Here is a 21422-nt window from a genome sequence, read left to right as displayed (position 1 = left end):
GATTGAATGCCACTGAGTTTCCTTGGATCTAGTGATTCGAAGCACCTTTTAGGGAATCATTAAGGTTTAAACACCAAGAACAATGAAAAACATCTGGCTTCAATTAACTTGTCTGCAATTTTCTGATCAGAAAACCCGGGGAGATGGTCTTTTAATCTCTGCTTCCCAGAACAGTTTTACCTGTGACAGTTTTACTTTAAATCACAAACAGAGGTGCCATATGCCTTTTAACTTGTAGGGTTTCCAAAGTTCCTAAGCTGACTGTGCTCTCGACATTCCTGTGGCAGCCCGTGTTCACCCTAAAGTCTCCCAAGACTTGTTGTTCTTCAAATTAAAAGAACTGCGTTTTAACCCTGGTCGTGCCTGGCATGGGGTTTGGCAGAAAGGAGGGGCAGTAGTAGTCTGTGGGATGAGTGAGGAAACAGAGAAGGTCTACAGAGGAGAAATGTGTTTCTGTCGCTAAATTTGACATTTACAGAGACGTGTGTGTGCGCACGCCAGGCACGGTGTTAAGTGTTGAATGTGCAGCATCCCATTTAATCCTCAAAACCCATTTTTCAGATGAGGTCATGGAGGCAGACAGGTGAAGCAGTTCGTTTCCTTAAAGTGGTACAGCCTTCAAGGAGCAGTGAGGTGTGGAGTCCAGAGGCTGTGATCCTAACCGTTCCCAGCAGCTGGACCTCCCACCCATGCCCTGGGCTGCAGGGCTATAAATCACCCGAGGGAATTTGCTAACGTGCAGACCCTGATCTGTGGTATTTCCACACTCCCCTGGTGATGCCCTTGCAAAGTGATCTGTGAGCCACACTTTGAGTAGCCAGCGGCCAGGCCAGGAGTGGAGGTGGGAAATGTTGGCCTTTTTTTCTGTTTTTTCTGTTGGCAGCTGCCAAGGATGCACACGAGCCTTTGGAAGCTGGGATGATGGGGGATTTTTACCGGCTGCTGTGTTCTGGGGGGAAAAAAGGCAAGGTAGGGATTTCTAGAAAATGCCCGCTGGGGGGTGCTGTTGGCCTTAGCAAAGACCCAGGCATTGACAACCGTGCTTTTTAGCATCTCAAACATTGGGTAAACCGCTGAGCCTGACCGGGAATTTGAGGGAATAATGGAAGAAGCGATAGAAAGATCAAAATATAGCTGTTTGATGTGGAATTTCGAAAGGGGTAAATGTTTCCTTTTTTTTTTTTTTTTTTTTTTTTTACATTTCTCCAGAAACTATTTATTTTTTTCCCCAAGGAATTCCTTCCCTTCAAACTTGTAAAAAAACAAACAAACAAAAAACTATTTCGGGACGCCTGGGTGGCTCAGTAGGATAGGTGTCTGACCCTTGGCTTCTGCTCAGGCCATGATCTTGTGGTTGTGGGATCGAACCCCATGTTGGGCTCAGCACTGAATGTGGAGCTTGCTTGGGATTGTCTCTCTCTCTCTCTGCCCCTCCTCCCTCATCCAAATAAATTATTTCAAAGCTTGGTTCTTTAAAAGAAAAACTAGACAAAGGTAGACAATTGCTTAAGGTTCTTAAGATGACCCATGGATGGTCTCCAGAGCTCCTTCCTGCATGAGAGTCAGGCTGCCTCGGTTTTTGTGTCCCTGTCACGTGCTGCTGTCCCCTCAACTCTAAGCCTCAGCTTCTCTGAAAAATGGGCGTAATGATAGCATCTTAGCATTAGGCAGTTGGTTAAACAAGGAAGTGCAGGGAAAGGGCTTGGCCTGGATCCTGCTGTACAGCAAGTCCATTGTAAATGAGAACTATTATTTGATTCTGTGTATCCAGTCACCCTGTTCTTGGGATACAGTCTTGCTCAGCTGTGGATTGATTTGTTAATGATTATTACAGGGATGAAAAACATTTGCAACTGAATTTCAGGTCCAGTTACATTTCTACTCATTCCACTAGATTAACCTTTCAGAGTTCTATTGATAAAGGTAAGAATGATCTGAAGAGAGAAAAAGTGTAATTTGATTTTTAAACTCCCTTATGGCCACTGATGACTATTATTCCAGTTTCCTTATTCTTGGGGGGGGGGGTCTTTATTTTATAAATCAGGGATTGGCTGGCAGCATATTAAAGGGAGTCAGGAGGTACTTGGGGGGAACTGAGTTGGTTAAGCGTCCAACTCTTTATTTCAGCTCAGGTCATGATCTCACAGATTGTGAGTTCAAGCCCTGCATCAGGCTCTGCACTGACAGGGTGGAGCCTGTTTGGGATTCTCTCTCTCCCTCTCTCCTCCTCCCCTGCTCATGCTCAGTCGCTCTCTGTCTCTCAAAAAAAACCAAAAAACCTTAAAAAAAATTAAAGGGAGTCAGGAAGAATATTTCATATTTTTGGAAGGGGAGGACTGGTATGCTTGGTAAATGTGACCCAGAGAGACCAGGCAATATATCATGATAGGGGTTTTCCTTTCCAAAAAATAAAAAGTAGTGGGGTGCCTGGGTGGCTCAGTCGGTTGAGCATTCAACTCTTGATTTCAGCTTAGGTCATGATCCCAGGGTTGTGGGATCGAGCCCCATTTTGGGTTCCATGCTGAATGTCGAGCCTGCTCGAGATTCTCTGCCCCCTCCCCCACCAAAAGAGGTGAAAGCAGTAGTTCTTTAAAAAAATAAATAAAACATAAGAAGTAGAGATGAATTTGTATTGTTGACTGGCCTTCCTCCTTTCGTGCTCACAAAGCCATATTTATTTAGAAAGGGATAGAAGTCAAATGACCTGGGATCTCTGTTCTCTCATACTGAGTAGGTTTCTGGGTGGGTGGGCTCACCCATAAGGCTGACTGCAGGGTGTTAGTTGGATTTGGGGTTCCTTAAGTACTAGTGAAGGCACACAGCTGTGAGTAGGGCAGAGGGTGAATTCAGGGGACGCTCAGGCCGATGAACAAAGGGGACCAGCTTTATGCTCTTTGAGACCTAATTCTCCACGGGGTTTTTAAGGCTTTTTTTAATATTTATTTTTGAGAGAGAGAGAGAGAGCGTGTACATGTGAGTGGGGGAGAGGCAGAGAGAGAGAGAGAGGGAGACACAGAATCGGAAGCAGGCTCTAGGCTCCAAGCTGTCAGCACAGAGCCTGATGTGGGACTCAAACCCACGAACCCCGAGATCATGACCTGGGCCGAAGTTGAACACTCAACTGACTGAGCCACCCAGGCGCCCCAATTCTCCATGTTTTTAAATTGTTTCCCTTTTGATGAGCCGGAGAACAGTCAAGCTGCTCCCTGCAACACTTTGCCCAGAAACGTCCTCCTGCAAATACCCCGTTCCGTCGCATACAAGTTCTGCCGTCCACAGGACACCAGGGTGTGAGCACAGTCCGGGACGCCGCGTCCTGACTGGGATCGCCTCTCCGTGTCCAGTAGCACAGTCCCCGTTTCCATCTGCAGCCTTGCTGGTCTGGCCTAGGCCGTCTGTTCCACCAGCTTCTGTTTGCGACCCCTGGCGTCTTCTCCAGGAGGGCTGAGGCTTTCTCTGCAGCTCTCCAAGCCCTCACCGTCATCGCCCCTGACCGTCCACTCCGGGCGGTGGCTTTTCTCGCCGGTCTTGGAAAACTCTTCCAGCCTGTGCCCGTTCCAGTTCCAGACTCGCTTCCTCGTTTTTAGGTATTTGTTAAGGCAGCAGCCCCACTTCTCAGTCCGAGGCTTAGTCCGTTCGAGCTGCTGCTGTAAAAAAAAAAAAAAAAAAAAAAGAAAAAGAAAAAAAAACCACAGATGCTGCAACTTACAACAAAAAATACTTGTTTCTCCTGGAGGCTGGACGTCTGGCCAGCCCGGTGAGGCGAGGCGCCTCCTGCTTTTCACCCAGTGCCTGCACTGTGTGTCTTCACGGGGCGGGGGCTCTCTGGGGTCCCGGTTATCATGCGGCTCCTCCCTTGAGACCTCATCACCTCCCAAAGGCGAGGTTAGGATTTCAGTCAGTGAATTTGGGGGGCTGGGGGGGGTGGGGACAAACATTCATACCATAGTGCCTCTTCTGTGCTGGTTGACCTGAGTTTTAATTCTACCTCTGTTTTATTTTATTCATTTTTTTATTTTAGATAGCAGGGGAGAGGGGCAGAGGGAGAGAGAGAGAGAATCTGAAGCAGGCTTAGCATGGGGCTCGACTCGGGGCTCAATCCCACAACCCAGGGATCATGACCTGAGCAGAAGTCAAGAGTTAGATGCAGACACTTAACCCCCTGAGCCACCCAGGTGCCCCCTACACGTATTTTAAATACTATGAGCTACTGTTTTTTGTAGTCACTAATCTCTTTATCCACACCTTTACCTTTTTTTTTTTACTCTTTGATATGTATGCATAGCCTATACTTATGTACATACGTGTATACACAGTGTGTATGCACATATATACATATGTATATAGTTTTTTGTTTTCAGCTGGGATTTTGTTTCTCTGTGTAGCTTTTTTTTATTTTCTATTTTTTTATTTTTATTTTTTTTACTACTTTCAGAATCACACTACAATTAAATGTGCTTCTACTTATTTTTTATTTTTTATTTTTTTCAATATATGAAGTTTATTGTCAAATTGGTTTCCATACAACACCCAGTGCTCATCCCAAAAGGTGCCCTCCTCAGTACCCATCACCCACCCTCCCCTCCCTCCCACCCCCCATCAACCCTCAGTTTGTTCTCAGTTTTTAAGAGTCTCTTATGCTTTGGCTCTCTCCCACTCTAACCTCTTTTTTTTTTTTTCCTTCCCCTCCCCCATGGGTTTCTGTTAAGTTTCTCAGTATCCACATAAGATTGAAACCATATGGTATCTGTCTTTCTCTGTATGGCTTATTTCACTTAGCATCACACTCTCCAGTTCCATCCATGTTGCTACAAAGGGCCGTATTTCATTCTTTCTCATTGCCACGTAGTACTCCATTGTGTATATAAACCAGTTTTTTTATCCATTCATCAGTTGATGGACATTTAGGCTCTTTCCATAATTTGGCTATTGTTGAGAGTGCTGCTATAAACATTGGGGTACAAGTGCCCCTATGCATCCGTACTCCTGTATCCCTTGGGTCAATTCCTAGCAGTGCTATTGCTGGGTCATAGGGTAGGTCTATTTTTAATTTTTTGAGGAACCTCCACACTGTTTTCCAGAGTGGCTGCACCAGTTTGCATTTCCACCAACAGTGCAAGAGGGTTCCCATTTCTCCACATCCTCTCCAGCACCTATAGTCTCCTGATTTGTTCATTTTGGCCACTCTGACTGGCGTGAGGTGATATCTGAGTGTGGTTTTGATTTGTATTTCCCTGATGAGGAGCGACGTTGAGCATCTTTTCATGTGCCTGTTGGCCATCCGGATGTCTTCTTTAGAGAAGTGTCTATTCATGTTTTCTGCCCATTTCTTCACTGGGATTTTTGTTTTTCGGGTGTGGAGTTTGGTGAGGTCTTTATAAGATTTGACCGATATGTCATTTGCAAATATCTTTTCCCATTCCGTTGGTTGCCTTTTAGTTTTGTTGGTTGTTTCCTTTGCTGTGCAGAAGCTTTTTATCTTCATAAGGTCCCAGTAGTTCATTTTTGCTTTTAATTCCCTTGCCTTTGGGGATGTGTCAAGTAAGAAATTGCTACGGCTGAGGTTAGAGAGGTCTTTTCCTGCTTTCTCCTCTAGGGTTTTGATGGTTTCCTGTCTCACATTCAGGTCCTTTATCCATTTTGAGTTTATTTTTGTGAATGGTGTGAGCAAGTGGTCTAGTTTCAATCTTCTGCATGTTGCTGTCCAGTTCTCCCAGCACCATTTGTTAAAGAGATGTCTTTTTTCCATTGGATATTCTTTCCTGCTTTGTCAAAGATGAGTTGGCCATACGTTTGTGGGTCTAGTTCTGGGGTTTCAATTCTATTCCATTGGTCTATGTGTCTGTTTTTGTGCCAATACCATGCTGTCTTGATGATGACAGCTTTGTAGTAGAGGCTAAAGTCTGGGATTGTGATGCCTCCTGCTTTGGTCTTCTTCTTCAAAATTACTTTGGCTATTCGGGGCCTTTGGTGTTTCCATATGAATTTTAGAATTGCTTGTTCTAGCTTCGAGAAGAATGCTGGTGCAATTTTGATTGGGATTGCATTGAATGTGTAGATAGCTTTGGGTAGTATCGACATTTTGACAATATTTATTCTTCCAATCCGTGTAGCTTTTTTTTTAAGTGTAGTTCTGTACATGCTGTTGTTGGTTTTTCTTTAACGGGAAACTCTTTCCGTCATGACTGAAGGACCATTTCACTAGGTGCAGGGTTTTTGTCTGGCAGTTAATTTCTTTGGTACTTCACTGGTACGATCCCTTTGTCTGCTGGCTCTCCTCTCTGCTGAGACAGTAATATAATCGTCACCCTTTGAAAATAAGGTGTCTTTATTCGTTCTAAGAAATCCTCTATTTTTAGCCATTTTACTATGAAGGCCCTAAGTATGGTTTTTGTTTTCTTTTTTGTGTGGGTCCTGCTTGGGGCATGCGTGTTTCTTGAATCTATAGCTTGAGGTCTTTAGTTTGGAACAATTCTATTTTGGTTTAAAACATTTTTTTTCTTTTTTTTTTTTTTTTTTTTAAAGTTTATTTACTTAGAGAGAGAGAAGGCATGTGTACAAGCAAGGGAGGGTCGGTGGGGGGGGGGGGGGTGGGTAGAGAGAGAGAACCCCAAGCAGGCTCCACACTGTTAGCTCAGAGCCTGATGCGGTACTCAAACCCACAAACTGAGAGATCATGACCTGAGCCAAAACCAGGTGTCAGAAGCTCAACCGACTGAGCCCCCCAGGCGCCCCTAGTTTGGAAGAATCTTAGCTGCCATCCCTTCACATACTGCTGCTGCCCATTCCTCTTCCCGTTTTTCTCTGCCCGTTCTGAGACCTTCCCTTCCGCCCTGAGGCCTTTCACACTGCTCTTCTTCCCATGTGTTTTCCTCTCGTGCCTCAGTGTGGATACTTTGTCCCCTTGTCTATCTCGTGATCCCTTCACAAGACCCATGAAATCGGGTGCTCTTTGTCTACTTCTCGCTCAGCTACTTTCTCTGGCTCCACAGCGTTCGTGAACTTGGTGGGGAGAGCAGGGCCGGCTTTCTCCCTCCCCCTGCACGCCCCTCTCTTCAGCTCCTCCTTGGGCGCTGGCTGTCGGGGGGAGAACAGTGTGTGGGGGAGAGTTGACCTCACTTCATCCAGTGCCCTTGGTTCTGGCGTCTGGCCTCACGGGTCCCGGATCCCTGGGTGGCATTGTGCACCTTCAAACTGAGTGTTAAAATTCTCTGCAGCGTTTCTTGGGCTCGGTAGAAATACTGTTGCGCCATGAGCCGCTGTAGCCCTGAGAAGGTCTGAGCAGATGGTTTGAATGTGTTCTGTATCTCCTTCAACTGATGGTGGCGGTCTGGGATTTGTCCGCCAGGCACTCCCGGGGGAGGAACTACAAGGCAGAGTTTGCGTCCTGCCGGCTGGAGGCTGTGCCACTGGAGTTTGGGGACTATCACCCGCTGAAGCCCATAACCGTAAGTTTTGTCACGAGGCCCTCTCTAACCTCTCTAACCTCTCACTCCTCAAAATGACAAGCCGGGTTCCTGGGTCTTTCCCACTTGCCGGCCGGAGCTGCTTTTGCACATTTCTATCGGCCACTTTGTTCCCAGGCCCTGGTTTTCGTGACGTTGACCTCACCCACCGTCATGTTCCTTGTGCCCTTGCTCACATTTGCGAGGTTGTCACGAGCGGGTGATGCCTTTGCTCCTGATGTGGGCGTATAAACGAAACCCCTTCTTAAGTTTGCCTGTCCTGAAGATGCTGTTCTGAATGGCGTCTTCATCTGTGTGAGTTATTTAAAAAGCAAAGTGAAAAGCAGGCCAGTGATATAGATGGTCCCTCTCTTCTGGGTTAGCACTGTTTCACCAGCAGATAATAGAAGCTGTGTGGCTGTCATCACAGGTGGGGGTGAGGGTGACAGACACATACCTTAGAATGCCCAGAGGCCATTGCATAAAGCAGGAGGTCACAGCTGGAGTGTCTGCCCTCCCCCTCCCCCCCAGGCCCTGTGGGCTTGTAGAGTCACGACTGAGACACCAGTGGGTCGTTTCCAATCTGAGAACTCACTCCTGTGGACACAGACCAGCCACATCAGCTCCAGGCTTCCATCCTGCAGCTTTCGTGACACGAGAGCAGGGAGTTTCTCTTTTCTGGTTCTGTGTCCCTCCCTGACCCAGGCTGGTGCCCCGGGGAAGGGAATGTGCTGACTGACTGGGTTGGGGTAGAACCCCTCCACCCCAACCAGGCCTGTAGGAGCCGAGAGTCGGGGAGGGCCACTTTCCCAAAGAAAACAACTGCCAAGCCTGGGAGAAGGGGGGACAGATGCCAGGCAGACAAAATGACAATTGTGTACCAATAGGAGGCCCTTTGCCAGATCATCCGGGGTTGGTGTCAGACCCTACAGGTTTAGGGCAAGCTCTTCAAAAAGACAGTCCTTGCTTCAGACACCCACTGCAGATTTGGGGGACCCCAGGCAACCCACTGATCAACTGTCTGCAAATCCAGACCTCCCCTCAGGCTTGATAATATGCTAGGAGAGCTCAGACAACTCAGAAGCCCTGTGTTTACAGTTTTATGTGAAGGATACAAATGAGCAGCCAAATAAGAGACAGGTAGGTGAGGCCCAGGAACGTCCTGAAGACAGAGCTCTCTGCCCTCTGCCTATGGAACAGGTGTATCACCTCCCGGCACATGGTGCAGGCACCAGCCAGGAAGCTCCACTGAGCTTTGGTGTGTCCACACTTTGTGTTGGGGTTTCATTACACAGCGTGACGCAGTGATTCTTTGGCCACATGACTGGACCTGATCTCCAGCCTCCCTCCCCTAAGGTCAGGCTGATACCCCCTGACTGTGCTCACAGGAGTGGTCTTTCTCATGACCAGCCCCCATGCTGGTCTTGTTACCATCAAGTCATGTGTGACTGAGGGGCGTGTGAATGACCGACACTCCAAGGACCAGACCCTCCTTTCCCAGAACCAGGACAAAGGCTGGTCAAGTTCTCTTTTATCCAGCCATTTCTTTCATTCTATCACATCCCGTCCTCTCTGAAGACGGGTTTTCTCTGCCTTCCTGTGGATATGCCCAGAGTGTCCATTACTTCCCTCAGCCCCTGGGTTTTCAGAGCTTCTTTGTTTAAGGAGGAGAGTGGAGCCCAGCCAGCCCTTCTGGATTTTGTGCTGCATTTTCAGCAGAAACACTGGTTGGATCTTCTTGGCTCAGGGGTTCACCCCTGATCTGGTCATCTGAAGTCAGAAAGAGTTGGGGGCCAGTGGAACAAAAACATGGCTTCACACCCTGACACCCCACCTGTCCCTCAGTGCTCAGCAGGATGTGGCATTCGAAGTTCTTCGAAAAGGAAGGAGATCGTGTTAAGTCGCAGCTTCCGATGCAGTAGATCCAAGGTGGAGCTCCAGAGTCCGTGTTTTTTGACGAGCTCCATGTGATGTGGCTGCTGCTTGTCTGGGGACCTGCTTTGTGTAAGAGGGCCCTACCAGGGTGCAGTTCGATCCCACCTTCTAATCCCTTCCTCCATAGCTGGGATTTTGAGTCCTCTCAGTTTGTCACAAAATGTAAGTGTCCCTGCCACAAAGCAATGGTCAGTTCAACTAAGGGAACGAGGGAAAACGCATTGAGTGTTGGGGGAAGGTCATAGGAGATTCCTGCTTTACCTGCTCGGGTTTTCCCCACAGGTCACAGAGTCCAAGACCAAGAAAGTGAGCCGGAAAGGCAGCACTTCCTCCACGTCCTCCTCGTCTTCCAGCTCTGTAGTGGACCCACTGAGCAGCGTGCTGGATGGGACAGACCCCCTCTCCATGTTCGCGGCCACGGCTGACGCTGCAGCCCCGGTAACACTCCCTGCTCGTGGTCAGTCCTGTGGGGGCAGGGCTGGCCGCTTTTCTTTTTGTTTAAAAAAAAAAATTTCTTTTTTTTTTTTTTTTAACATCTATTCATTTTGAGAGACAGAGCACAAGTGGGGGTGGGGCAGAGAGAGAGGGAGACACAGAATCTGAAGCAGGCTCTAGGCTCCGAGCTATCACCACAGAGCTGGATGCGGGGCTTGAACTCAAGAGCTGTGAGATCATGACCTGAGCCGAAGTCGGTTGCTTAACTGACTGAGCCTCCCAGGGTGCCCTCACTTTTTTGTTTCTAAATGGCACAGATCCCACATTGTCGTTGCGACAGTTTTCAGGATCCAGACACCCACAGGGTCCCCCTTACAGAGCCCTCCTCTCCCCACCCCCCCCACCCCCCTCTGTGAGAGGCTAGTGCGGATCTTGGAAGTTTCTTCTTTTCTTTATTAAAGCATTTTAAAATTCATTCTTGATTTTAATTTCACCCTTTATTATCCTTTTTTTTTTTTTTTTTCATTTATTTTTATGTAATTCTGTAAGCAAACCGCTGATTTCTCACGTAGAAGAGTTAAACGCTGGGCTAGGCAATGTGTGTTTAAGGTTTTGATGGCTACTCCCAAATCATTCTCCAAAAAGGCTTCACCATTTATACCACCCCCAGCAGAACTTCAGAGTGTCTGTTGTCCTGCGTCCTTGCCAGCTGGGACATTACCAGTCATTGTAACTTCACCATTTTGGTGGCTGAAAGATGATCGTTTGCCTTTCCTTGATTCTCAGTGAGCCTGAGTGTCTTTTGATCTGTTTATTGGCCCTTTGGGGTGAATTGGCCTGAAAAAGTGTTATCTAGTAAACCTTTAGACTTATTTTATTCTGCACTGGGGGACTGTCTGCCTTTGCTTATACTTCCTTTTCTTTAGCTTTTCTTTAAGTTTATCCATTTATTTTGAGGGAGAGGAGAGAGAGAGGGAGATAGAATGCCAGGCTGGCTCTGCACTGTAAATGCAGAGCCTGATGTGGGACCTGAACCCAGAACTCTGGGGTCATGACCTGAGCCGAAACCAAGAGTCAGACGCTTAACCAACTGAGCCACCCAGGCGCCCCTTTTCTTTAGCTTTATGAGATAAAATTGACAGAGGAAATTGTGAGACTTTTAAAGTGTCAGCGTAATGACCTGGTACTTGTATGCACCTGTGAAACCATTCCCCCCATTGAGTTAGTACACCCATCACTTCACGTATTTACATTTTTTTAATTTGATGAGAACATTTAAGTTCTGCTTTCCTAGCACATAATCAATTTTACCCTGCCATGTTATCAACTATTGCGTTTGCTTGTAGTTTTTGTTTGTTTTTATTTTGAGAGGGAGAGAGCGAGCAGGAGAGGGTCAGAGAGAGAAGGAGAGACAGAATCCCAAGCAGGCTCTGCGCTGTCAGCACAGAGCCTGATGTGGGGGCTCAAACTCACGAACCAGGAGATCATGACCTGAACTGAGATGAAGAGTCAGACCTTAACTGAGCCACCCAGGCGCCCCTATACTTTGTGGTTTTTAAAAATTTTTTTTAGCGTTTTATTTATTTTTGAGAGAGAGAGAGTGAGGGAGGGGCATAGAGAGAGAGGGAGACACAGAATCTGAAGCAGCTCCAGGCTCTGAGCTGTCAGTACAGAGCCCAACGCGGGGCTCAGACTCTAGAACCATGAGATCATGACCTGAGCTGAAGTCAGACGCTTAACTGAGCCACCCTGGTGTCCCTATACTTTCTTTTTAAAGATGAAAAGGATACTGCTGCTGAGAGCTTGTCTTGCCTTTCCATAGGACAGCTCTAGAAAGAGACGAGACCGAGATGAGAACTCCATCGTAGGATCAGACTTTGAGCCCTGGGCCAGCAAACGAGGAGAAATCCTTGCCCGGTACACGACCACAGAGAAGCTGTCTATCGTGAGTACCAGCGCACTCTTCTCCCAGGGCCTGCTTCCCATCTGGTAGGGATTTCTTTTTGTTAGGATTCTGCCCCCAGGTGCCTGTACAGGATCTCCCCACCCCCCACGCCAAACAATTCTCTGGCACTGGCTGGGTGTCCTGCAGCTCAACTCAGTTCTGACACCCAGATCCCTGGAGCTCATGTCCATTCCTGCAAGTCAGGTGCCTAGTCCCTCAACCTTCTCTCCCACTTCACAGTCCTCTGTGAGTCCATGTTGTCACCTGTGCTTCTGACCGTCTGGCTGTGCGTCAGACTCCCATGATCCCCTCCTTGGGTTCGGTCAGTTTGCTAAGTGGCTCACAGAACTCAGGAAACCCGTTTACTCACGAGATTACAAGGATATTAAAGGCTGCAAATCAACATCCACTTGAAGAGAGACAGAGAGCGAGGTTCTAAACAGAAGACCTTCTGTCCCCTTGGGGTTTGGGGTCCTACCGGATGGCATGGACATTCTGTCTCACCAGTCAGGAAGCTCTCTGAACCCAGTCCTTTTAGGTTCTTAGGGAGGCCTTAATAAATAGACGTGATTGATTCAATCTTCAGCCCCCCTCTCCCCTCCCTGGAGGTCAGGAGTGGCACTGAAGGTTCCAGCCCTGCAATCAAATGTTTGTTTCCCCTGGAAACTAGTCCCCATCCTTAGGTGTGTCCAGAAGTCACTTGATTAACTTAACAAAGTCTCCTTGACCACTCTGAGGGCTTAAGACATTCCAAGGGTAGTAGGAGCTTCTGGGCCAGGAACAGGATCAAGACACAATATGTATTTCTTATAAATCACAATATCACAGCTAATGTTGCCCAACTCCTGGGCTCTGTGAGTTTGGCTCATTATGTCCATGTTAGCTGGGAGCAAATGTGCTGGTTGGTTTCTCAAAAAAATGTGTTAAGAATCCAGGATCTGGCACCGTTCAGAGAAAGAATCGGAGCCCATCTCTGGGGAGGTTTGAGTTGGGAAGTGAGGAGACTGACACCCCAAAGAAGGTTTACTTCTTCCTGTGGCTCCAGTTTTCTTCCATGGCCTCAAGTTCACCGGGTGGCCTCTGGACCAAGTCGTTGGCTTGTGCCTGGGGATGTGAGGGAGATGAGGCCGACGATGTGTGGGGGCAGGTTGCTCACGTGATGAAAGGCTCTGAGCTGAGCCAGTCAGGGAGAGCAGGGGAATGCCTGGGTTACTGAGGACGAGATCTGGGAGCTTCTGACCCAAGCCCTCCCTGATGACGTGATGACGTATGCCACAGTGACGTTCCTCTCTTGGCACTGAAAGGAAGTCGAGAGGTGGGTAGTTCAGGCTGGTGTGGCGGCTCCAGAGTCATCAGGGGTCTGGCTCTTCCTGTCCTGCTGCCCTGCTGTGTTCAGGGTCACCTCACGTCCAAGTTGTTGGAGGAAAAGGGAAAGTAGGATGCACCCTCGCTCATATGAGGACCCCTCCCAGTGTCCCCATCCACACACCCAGCCACATTTGTCCTTCCAGTGTCCCCACCCACACACCCGCATTTGTCTTGAAGGTCGTCATGGGCCATATGCAGATGGAGGGGATGCTGGGAAATGTGACAAATGTGCCCATCAGAAATCGGGGCTGTGAGTACGGAGGAAGGGGTGAACTCGGGGGGCAACCAGGAAGGCTCTGTGACGACGCCTCTCCCCACTTCCTCTCAGGGTTTGCGCTAGGTGAGCAGTGTGCAGGCAGAGTTGCTGGACCGGTAGTTTGGTTCTGATTTTCTGAATGCACGGAGTTAATTTAGAGCAGTGATTTTGCAGCCAGGAGTAATTTTAACCCCCAGCAGACACATGGCAATGTCTGGAGGCAGTGTTGGTTGTTGCACTGTGGAGGCGTTGCTGGCAATCTAGTGGGTAGAGAGCAGGCGCTGCTAACACCCTCCATGTACAGGACCGTCCCCATGCAACCGGGTTTCCCTGCGCGTAACATCAGTAGTGCCCAGATTGTGAAGCCCTGACGTAGAGTAAGCTAACTGCTACCTCCTGACGCCGTTGTCCTCAAAATTTTGCTCTTTGTTGGCTCACTTTGAGTGTCCTGAGCTGAGTGGAAATTTGAATCTTCGGTAGTTTTTGGTGAGCTGTGTTTTCCTCCTTTGATGAAATAATTGTTTTGCATTTGGATAAGTAAGTAGCTTTGCTGGAAAATGACAGATCATGTGGCCTTAGTGTAACTTGAATATTTAACTATCTTACAAGTTTTTTTTTGTCATAGAAACAGTATTAAGTTTTAAAAAATACTAACAAATTGTTACTTGCCTCTGCAGAATCTGTTTATGGGATCTGAAAAAGGTGAGTTTGGGTTGTTGTTACTCTTGATGGGGAATTGGCTCATTACCTTTAGTCTAAAAAAGTTTGCAGTATCCACACTGGTGTTTAATTCCATTAAAGCTGTTACTTCCTAGATTGTGTACAGACTTAGCAGAACTGAAATACATACTCATGTGATGAATGGGGGGAAAAAGACAAAAGTTATTAAAAGTACAACATGAGCTCACTGTTTGAATTTAGACAGAGCAGTAGCATCTGCTCCCCGTCCCCTCCTCAGCAGCTGTAGAATGGTTAAAATTCACCTTTTTAGAGATCCTTTACTTTGCTTTAAGTCTTTATCCCTTGTGAGAAGGCAGACAGGCTAGGGATGGGAGCCACAGTCTTACCGGCCACGGGTCCCTGAACACGGCAACATGGCAGTGCTGTTTCTTCAGCCTGGATACACGGTCAGAGGCTCTGACCAGCGTGCCTCAGACTAGCTGTGCAACTTTTATAGACATAAAGACCATGGGGCCCTGTTCCACTTGTTGAATGTATCTTGAGGAATGGGGCCCAGGAATTGGTGTTTTTTTTGTTTTGTTTTGTTTTGAGGCTCCTAGGCGATTCTGAGGCAATGGACACAGCTCAGCTACCCACGGGGTACAGATGAGCATAGCTGTGGTTTACGTGCAAATCACGAGTATGGCAGCTGCGACTCTCCCCCGTTGTCTGCAGGTGGGGGCAGCACCTGAGTAATCAAGAGAGTGGGAGCACCTTGTGAGGGCCATAACTTTGACCCCAAACCGTGAAAAAGTAAATCCTACTGTTGCATAGCCACCAGTTTGGAGAGATCAGAAAGATGGACGAGATGGCTTGCTGGTGGGAACGTAGAGCAGCAGGAAGGCTTATGTTGCCAGTAGGAGGTTAAAACGATAAAACCACTGTGTAAAGAGCACTTTCGCGTTATCTGTTAAAATTGAAGTTGGGCCAACCCTTGGACCCGACAATTCTACTAGGATATACTCTAGATCAGAAATTAGCAAACTACATCCTGCAGGGCAAGATCTGGCCCCCTGTTTAAGTTTGGAAGTAAAGTTTTATTGGAACACAGCCATGCCAGTCTGTTTACATATTGTTTGTGGTTGCTTTTGTGCTGTAATGACAGAGTTGAGTAGGTGTGAGAGAAACCACGTGACTCACAAAACCTAAAATATTTATGAAGTTTATTTTGAGAGCGAGCATGGGTATGAATAATTGGGGGAGGGGCAGAGAGAGGGAGAGAGAGAATCCCGAGCAAGTTCTGTGCTGTCAGCACAGAGCCGGACACGGGGCTCAGTCTCGTGAATTGTGACATCATGACCTGAGCCGATATCCAGAGTCTGATGGTTAACCAACTGAGCCACCCAGGTACCCCATAAATGTAAAATATTTCTATCTGACCCTTTAGGGAAAGTGTTTTTCCAGCTCTACCCAAATCCATGTTTTTTTGTTTGTTTGTTTGTTTTGAGATAGAATGTGGGTGGGGGAGGGGCAGAAAGAGAGGGAGACACAGAATCTGAAGCAGGCTCCAGGCTCTGAGCTGTCAGCACAGAGCCCGAGGCGGGGCTCAAACTCACAAGCTGTGAGATCATGACCTGAGCTGAAGTCGGATGCCCAACTGACGGAACCACCCAGGCGTCCCCTTGTTTTTCTTAAAGTGTGGTCCAAGGGCCAGCTGCATTAGTAAGGCAGAGTCCCAGGCCCTGCCAGGCCTACTAAAAATCAGTCTGTGTGTGTTAATTCATCTGTAAGTGACTCCTCTGAAAGTTTGAGAAGCGCTGCCCGCTGCCCTGAAGAAATGTATGTGTATACAAACCAGAAAACACAAATGTTCACAGCAGCATTATTTACTGTAGCCCCAAATAGGAAACAACCCAGACATCCATCAACAGAATAAGAAGTACATTGTGCTGTATTAACACAGTGGAAAATAATAAACAGGGAAACAGCTCTGTGCAACAACAAGGGTAAAATTCATGAACTAAAGATAATGGTTAACAAAAGAAGTAAGACGGTGTATGAGCAAGGTGGTGGTTACAAAGGTTATGATTATCTGTTAAAATGTACATATGTGCACTTTTTCTACATATTTCAAAATAAGAGGAAAAGTGGAAATGAGGTAAAAAAACAAAAACAGAAACCAGTACTGGGAAACTTAGTTGTTTTTTTAGCAAATAAATAACTGTGCCTTGCTCTCAGCTGATCCCTGACAAATGGGTGAGTTCGCAACAGATCTGAGACGCTAGTGCCTTAAAAGAATGAACTTTCATTCCTGAGTTTGGTGGGTGGGAGCAGGGGGACCTCAGAGCTAGAACAGAAGCCCCTTTCAGATGGGGACAAGGTTCTGAGATAAGAGTCACTGGAGAGCCAGCGGGACAGATAGCCTCGCCCTGTGGTTGGCCCACAGCCCGGAGGGTGTCCCTTCATCTCTGACAGGTGATGGAAGGAGGCGTGGCCAGCCCTGTTTTCTTGAAGAGAGGGCTTTGAAGCCCTCGTGCTGGGCACACAGTGACGTGGTTGTAGTGGTATCAGAGTGCTTCGGTCCTGCACTGAGTGCGAGCCTGAGAGGGCCTTTTGTTGGTAGAAAACAATCACATGATGGGTTTTTGGCATCCCCTCTGGACTGCCTTTCTTTAGCAAGCGAGTGAGGCAGGGAAAAGTTTGTAATACCGAATGGAGTGGAACCATGGAGGCTGGCCCCACCGAGCTGGGGGGGCAGCTTTTAAACAAAAATGTTTCCGGTGGAACTTTGGTTATGTAAGGACGTTGTTTTCAAAATCGTGGAGTTGTCTGTAATGAAATTGTTCCCTGGCCTCTTTATTCACACAACGAAGCGTAGAGTGAAAGATGCCTTTCCCTGGGGGGGAGTTGGTGTCTGAGAAATCCATTCTGTGTGACATGAATCTATTCTGTTTAGGCAAAGCGACCGCCACGTCCGCCATGTCAGAGAAGGTTCGGACCAGGCTGGAGGAGCTGGATGACTTTGAGGAGGTGAGCAAGTCATTTGCTGAGCACAGGGAGGATCATGCTTTCGTTCCTTCTTCCAAGTGAGATTCGTCTTGGTGGCTGCTCTTTGATTAATTCCCAAGCCGCACATTGTGCTCGTTCCTCCTGAGGCACCAGCTGATCAGGGAAAGGTGCCAGCCGTGCGGTTGGCCACGCTCACAGGAGTTGCCGTGGGCTGGTTTTCTGAAGGCGTCTTCTCACTGTGATGCCTGAGCAAACCCAGATCGTGTAGGGGGACAGGATTTGACGTAAAATCCAGCGGGAGCCATCTCCTAGGGAAGCCGCCTTGCATAGATAAGGGTCCTACCTTGTGCAGAAGCTGCACTCCGCTGCTCTGCTGGCTTGCTGTGGCCCCCAGGAGTCATTCAAAAAATACGCTTTTAAAAAACATGACTCACTTGCCAACTCTTAAAAATGGGTAAGTTTCACATATAAGTCAGATTTTTTTTTGTTTTTAATTCCACCTGATAATTGTGAGTCCACCTTCCTGCAGTTAACCAGGGCACGCGCCATCCAGGGTACACAGTCCTCCCTTTCCCGATTGACTCATAAATACTACTAGCCTGGCCCCCGGAGGCAGGTGGGTTTGCGTCTTCTGGGATGGCGTTTAGAGAGGCAGCATAACATTGCGAGTAAGACAGACTCTGGAGCCAGACTGCCTGAGTTTGAATCTCAGCTCTACCACGTGGCAGTTCTGTGATTTGGGGCAAGGTGCTTAACAGCTCTGTGCCTGAGTTTACTTATCTGTAGAATGGGGACGCTGCATAGTACCTGCTTCTTAGAGTTGTAACTTAATGTATCTCAAGTGTCTAGACCAACAGCCAGCACATATGGGATGCGCTCTGCACGAGTTATTTGGTGTCCCCACCAGCCCAACCTGAGTCTAGAGGCTGTAGCTCAACTGCTTATTAGTAGAGTGCCCTTGGGCGTTCCCCCTTCCTATATCCGCTTCCCTGATTGTAACATGGGGATAAAGAACATAGGTGTGTGGATCCAGTGCTGATGCTTTGAAATCCACAGAGGGCCGTGTGATGGCAGTTGCCATCGCGGGGTCCTGCCTCTTGGCCCTTGGTTCAGGGTCCTTCCGGCTCTGAGACCAGAGTTTGGTGCCCAGCAAAGTCTGTTAGTCCACATCTATTCCTCAATTCGGAAAGGACACGTTTTGAATTAGGGCGACCGGGAGCCTCGGTCTTCATATCCTCAGCCAACCTTGGCTGGTACGAATGGACTTGCTGAGCATTTTCACCAAAGCTCTTCCATCTGAATGTCACTTGAGCTGGCTTAAGTTGCAAATGGGGACTCTGTTGCAGGATACGGGGGCACTACCCTGAACCCAAGGGCACAGCAGCCTGGAACCAAGAGCTAAAGAATCGCCCAGACGGCTACCAACTGTCCTCTGCCTCTCTCTTTTCCATGGAGCCTCTTGTCACTGCCTCTCTGGTTCTCTATTTTATTTTTCCCCCTGCAGGTGGATTTTCTTGCTTCTCCGTGCTCATAGCAGCAGATGGCTGCCCCATGGCTTCCAAGCAAACATGGTTTATCAGTCAGGGCAAGGCTAGGTGATACTGCAGTAACAAGTGAACCTCCATATCTCAGTGGCCTAATGTAACACAAGTTTATTTCTTCCTCACATTACTCATCCTGTGAAGGCGACAGACTCGCCATCATCATGTAATGCTGCCATCTCAACAGAATGTTCCCAGGTTCATCACAGTAGAGCTGAAAAAGGGTCACTTTTCACTGCCTCAGCCCAGAAGGGACACAGGCAGCTGTGCTCATGGCCCATTCGCCCAAGTTAGTCACGGAGCTCCTCCTGCCGAGGGATAAGGAGGACCCTGTCTCGTAGTTCAAGTGACCAGTTGGGATCAGTCCAAATTTCCTGAACATCCTACATGTATTTCCTTAGTAAAGAGTTCTTGGGATTCCAGGGAAGATTGATAGAAAAGAGATTTGGTTCCTGGTCTCATGTGGGTTAGCATGACCCTCACTCCTGTGAACTTTGTAAATAGCATCTTAACAGTAGCCGAGGATTAATGAGCAGGTACCACGTGCCAAAGGCTGTGTTAAGTCTTTATGTTTATTTTTAATTCATCCTTGGGATGGTCTACCTTTCTTCTGCCAGAGCTTTCTTTCTTTTTTTTTTTTTTTTTTAATGAATGCCAGTATTTTTTTTTTTTTTTAATGCTTATTTAATGTGTGGGTGCACAACTTGGGGAGGAGCACAGAGAGAGGGGGAGACAATCCCAGGCAGGCTCCACCATGTCAGCACAGAACCTGATGAGGGGCTTGATCCCACGACCCTGGGATCATGACCTGAGTCAAAATCAAGAGTTAGACATTCAGCTGACTGACTGAGGTACCCAGGTGACCTCACCACAGCTTTTTGATATGGTCTCCTTTCTGCCCTGAAGGCACTCTCCCTGGTCTAGGTAAAGCCCCTGCCCTCCACTTTCCACATTGTCCGATAAAACCCGCACACCATGGAGCACTTGTCCCAAGTATCACTTCCTCCAGGAAACCATTCTTGACCACCTGTCTAGAGGCCATTCCTTTGTTACCATATTTCTTCCTTTCTGAGAGAAAGCCTTTCCCCCACATTTGACTATCCTTGAAATTGAGCTGTGTTTCTTATTGATGCATGTCCGTGACGGGTATTTTTTTCTTCCTTGGTAGTACACCAAGAATTGTGTTTCTTATAATTGGCACCTCAGATTCAGTGAACTATGCTATAGGTCTGCATAGAATTGTTTCCTCTGGAGGCTTTACCTCAGTTTTCATTAATATCCATCTCATCCTTTGTGCATTAAACTCTGTTAGCACAGAAATAATGTCTTTTTGTTCACCTTTGTATCTCGAGCATTTGGTGGCCCATGGCTGGTCCACGGTAGGTCCCAATGAGTATTAAATAAGGTGGTGGATCCTGTTGTCCTGGTATAGATGAGGCTCTGGGAGGAGAGCTGCTCACCCAGAATCACATGGCCAGTGAGTGAGTGAACAAGGGGGTTGACTTAGGTCTGACTTGCTCCAAGGCCCATCTCAGTGCCTGCACTCTGTCCGTCTTTGCAGAAAACTCAGAGGACCTCTTCCATCACAGGACAATACTGTCAGTCCTGGGGGGTTGTGAGGAAAACTTAGATACTGAAGCTCAGTCAATACTCAGTATTATTCATGGGGTTGGTGACCAAATAATGTTTTTCCTTTTGTGTCGACACCTTCCTACTTTCTGCCCACAGGGATCCCAGAAGGAACTGTTGAACTTGACTCAACAGGATTATGTGAACCGCATTGAGGAGCTCAACCAGTCTCTGAAGGATGCATGGGCCTCGGACCAGAAAGTGAAGGCTCTAAAAATAGTCATCCAGGTCAGGTCTAGTGATTTTTTTTTTCTTTTTCCCCCAGAATTTCCTATGTAAAACTTCTTTTGTAGATAATTAGGGTTTTTCAGAGGCCTGCCTTCAGAGTCTTACCCTACTTTTTTTAACCTGTTCCATTTTCACATACTTATTGTGAAAGGCCATGATTATGAATGTTTTATTGAGGGCCACCATGTACACCTGCACGGGTTGTATACTGCACAATTCCAGGACATTCAGCTTGGATTACAGAATTAATGATTCCCTCTGGATTGTGCAGTTCAGTGGCCTTGGTACATCTGCTGACACAAATTACAATTTGTACAGACTAAAGATTGACCAACTATCTTGGGTTTCCTTGATCAGATTTCCTTTGTATCTTTGGGATTAATGGTTGTGTGTCACTGATATATGCATTTCTGGCTCATTCTACATAATCATGTGACAAAACATGTTCACAGTGTTAGGAGACGTACATTTGTTGAACCCTTTGTTGATGAATTTGTTGATTCATGACAACTCTTGGATCACAAGATCAAATTCTGTAAGGAAAATAGCTTATTCTGTTTCTTGACCCTTCAGATCATCTTGTCATGGCAAGACATGCTGAGAAATACACTGTAAAAGGACTAATGTGTGCATTATGTTTCAGAGCAGAGTTCACAAAGAATTTCTGAACAGCCATTTTAGTTCAAAAGGATAATTCTGTTCTTGGTCAACGTCATGGCAATATAAAAAAGAGAGAAAAGGAAAAAACATATCTTGGCTATGTGACCTTTGTTTTCTCCTCTAGAGTCTTTACACTGAGTGCTTGAAATCTTTAAAGATGACACTTTGTGTGGCAGGTGGTTTTGTGTGTGTGTGCGTTTCAAGACCGGCAAACCTGGGCTCATTTCCCTGCAGTCACTGTTGTTTACAAAGTAAATACTCCCAAAGAAGAGTCCTCTCATCCTGGATGCACATGATGGGGGTTGCTTGCT

At 47.3% G+C, this 21422-nt stretch overlaps 1 protein-coding gene across 3 annotated transcripts in view; it reads left to right on the top strand.

Moving 5' to 3' along the window:
* VPS35L (VPS35 endosomal protein sorting factor like) overlaps positions 1 to 21422 on the top strand; it is a 115606-nt gene that overhangs the window by 2374 nt on the left and 91810 nt on the right. For all 3 annotated transcript variants that reach the window (XM_078439918.2, XM_078439917.2, XM_078439916.2), the window contains exons 2-7: positions 7349 to 7448; positions 9663 to 9818; positions 11638 to 11760; positions 14062 to 14086; positions 17001 to 17074; positions 20323 to 20451. In XM_078439918.2, the coding sequence (XP_078296044.2) occupies positions 7349 to 7448; positions 9663 to 9818; positions 11638 to 11760; positions 14062 to 14086; positions 17001 to 17074; positions 20323 to 20451 (607 nt within the window). The remainder of the gene's footprint in view (positions 1 to 7348; positions 7449 to 9662; positions 9819 to 11637; positions 11761 to 14061; positions 14087 to 17000; positions 17075 to 20322; positions 20452 to 21422) is intronic.

This window comes from Panthera onca, chromosome E3 (genome assembly GCF_046562875.1).
Source record: "Panthera onca isolate mPanOnc1 chromosome E3, mPanOnc1 haplotype 2, whole genome shotgun sequence".
Classification (NCBI taxonomy): Eukaryota; Metazoa; Chordata; class Mammalia; order Carnivora; family Felidae; genus Panthera; species Panthera onca.
The sequence above is the reverse complement of the archived record's forward strand: the minus strand, read 5'-3'. Positions and strand labels throughout refer to the sequence as shown.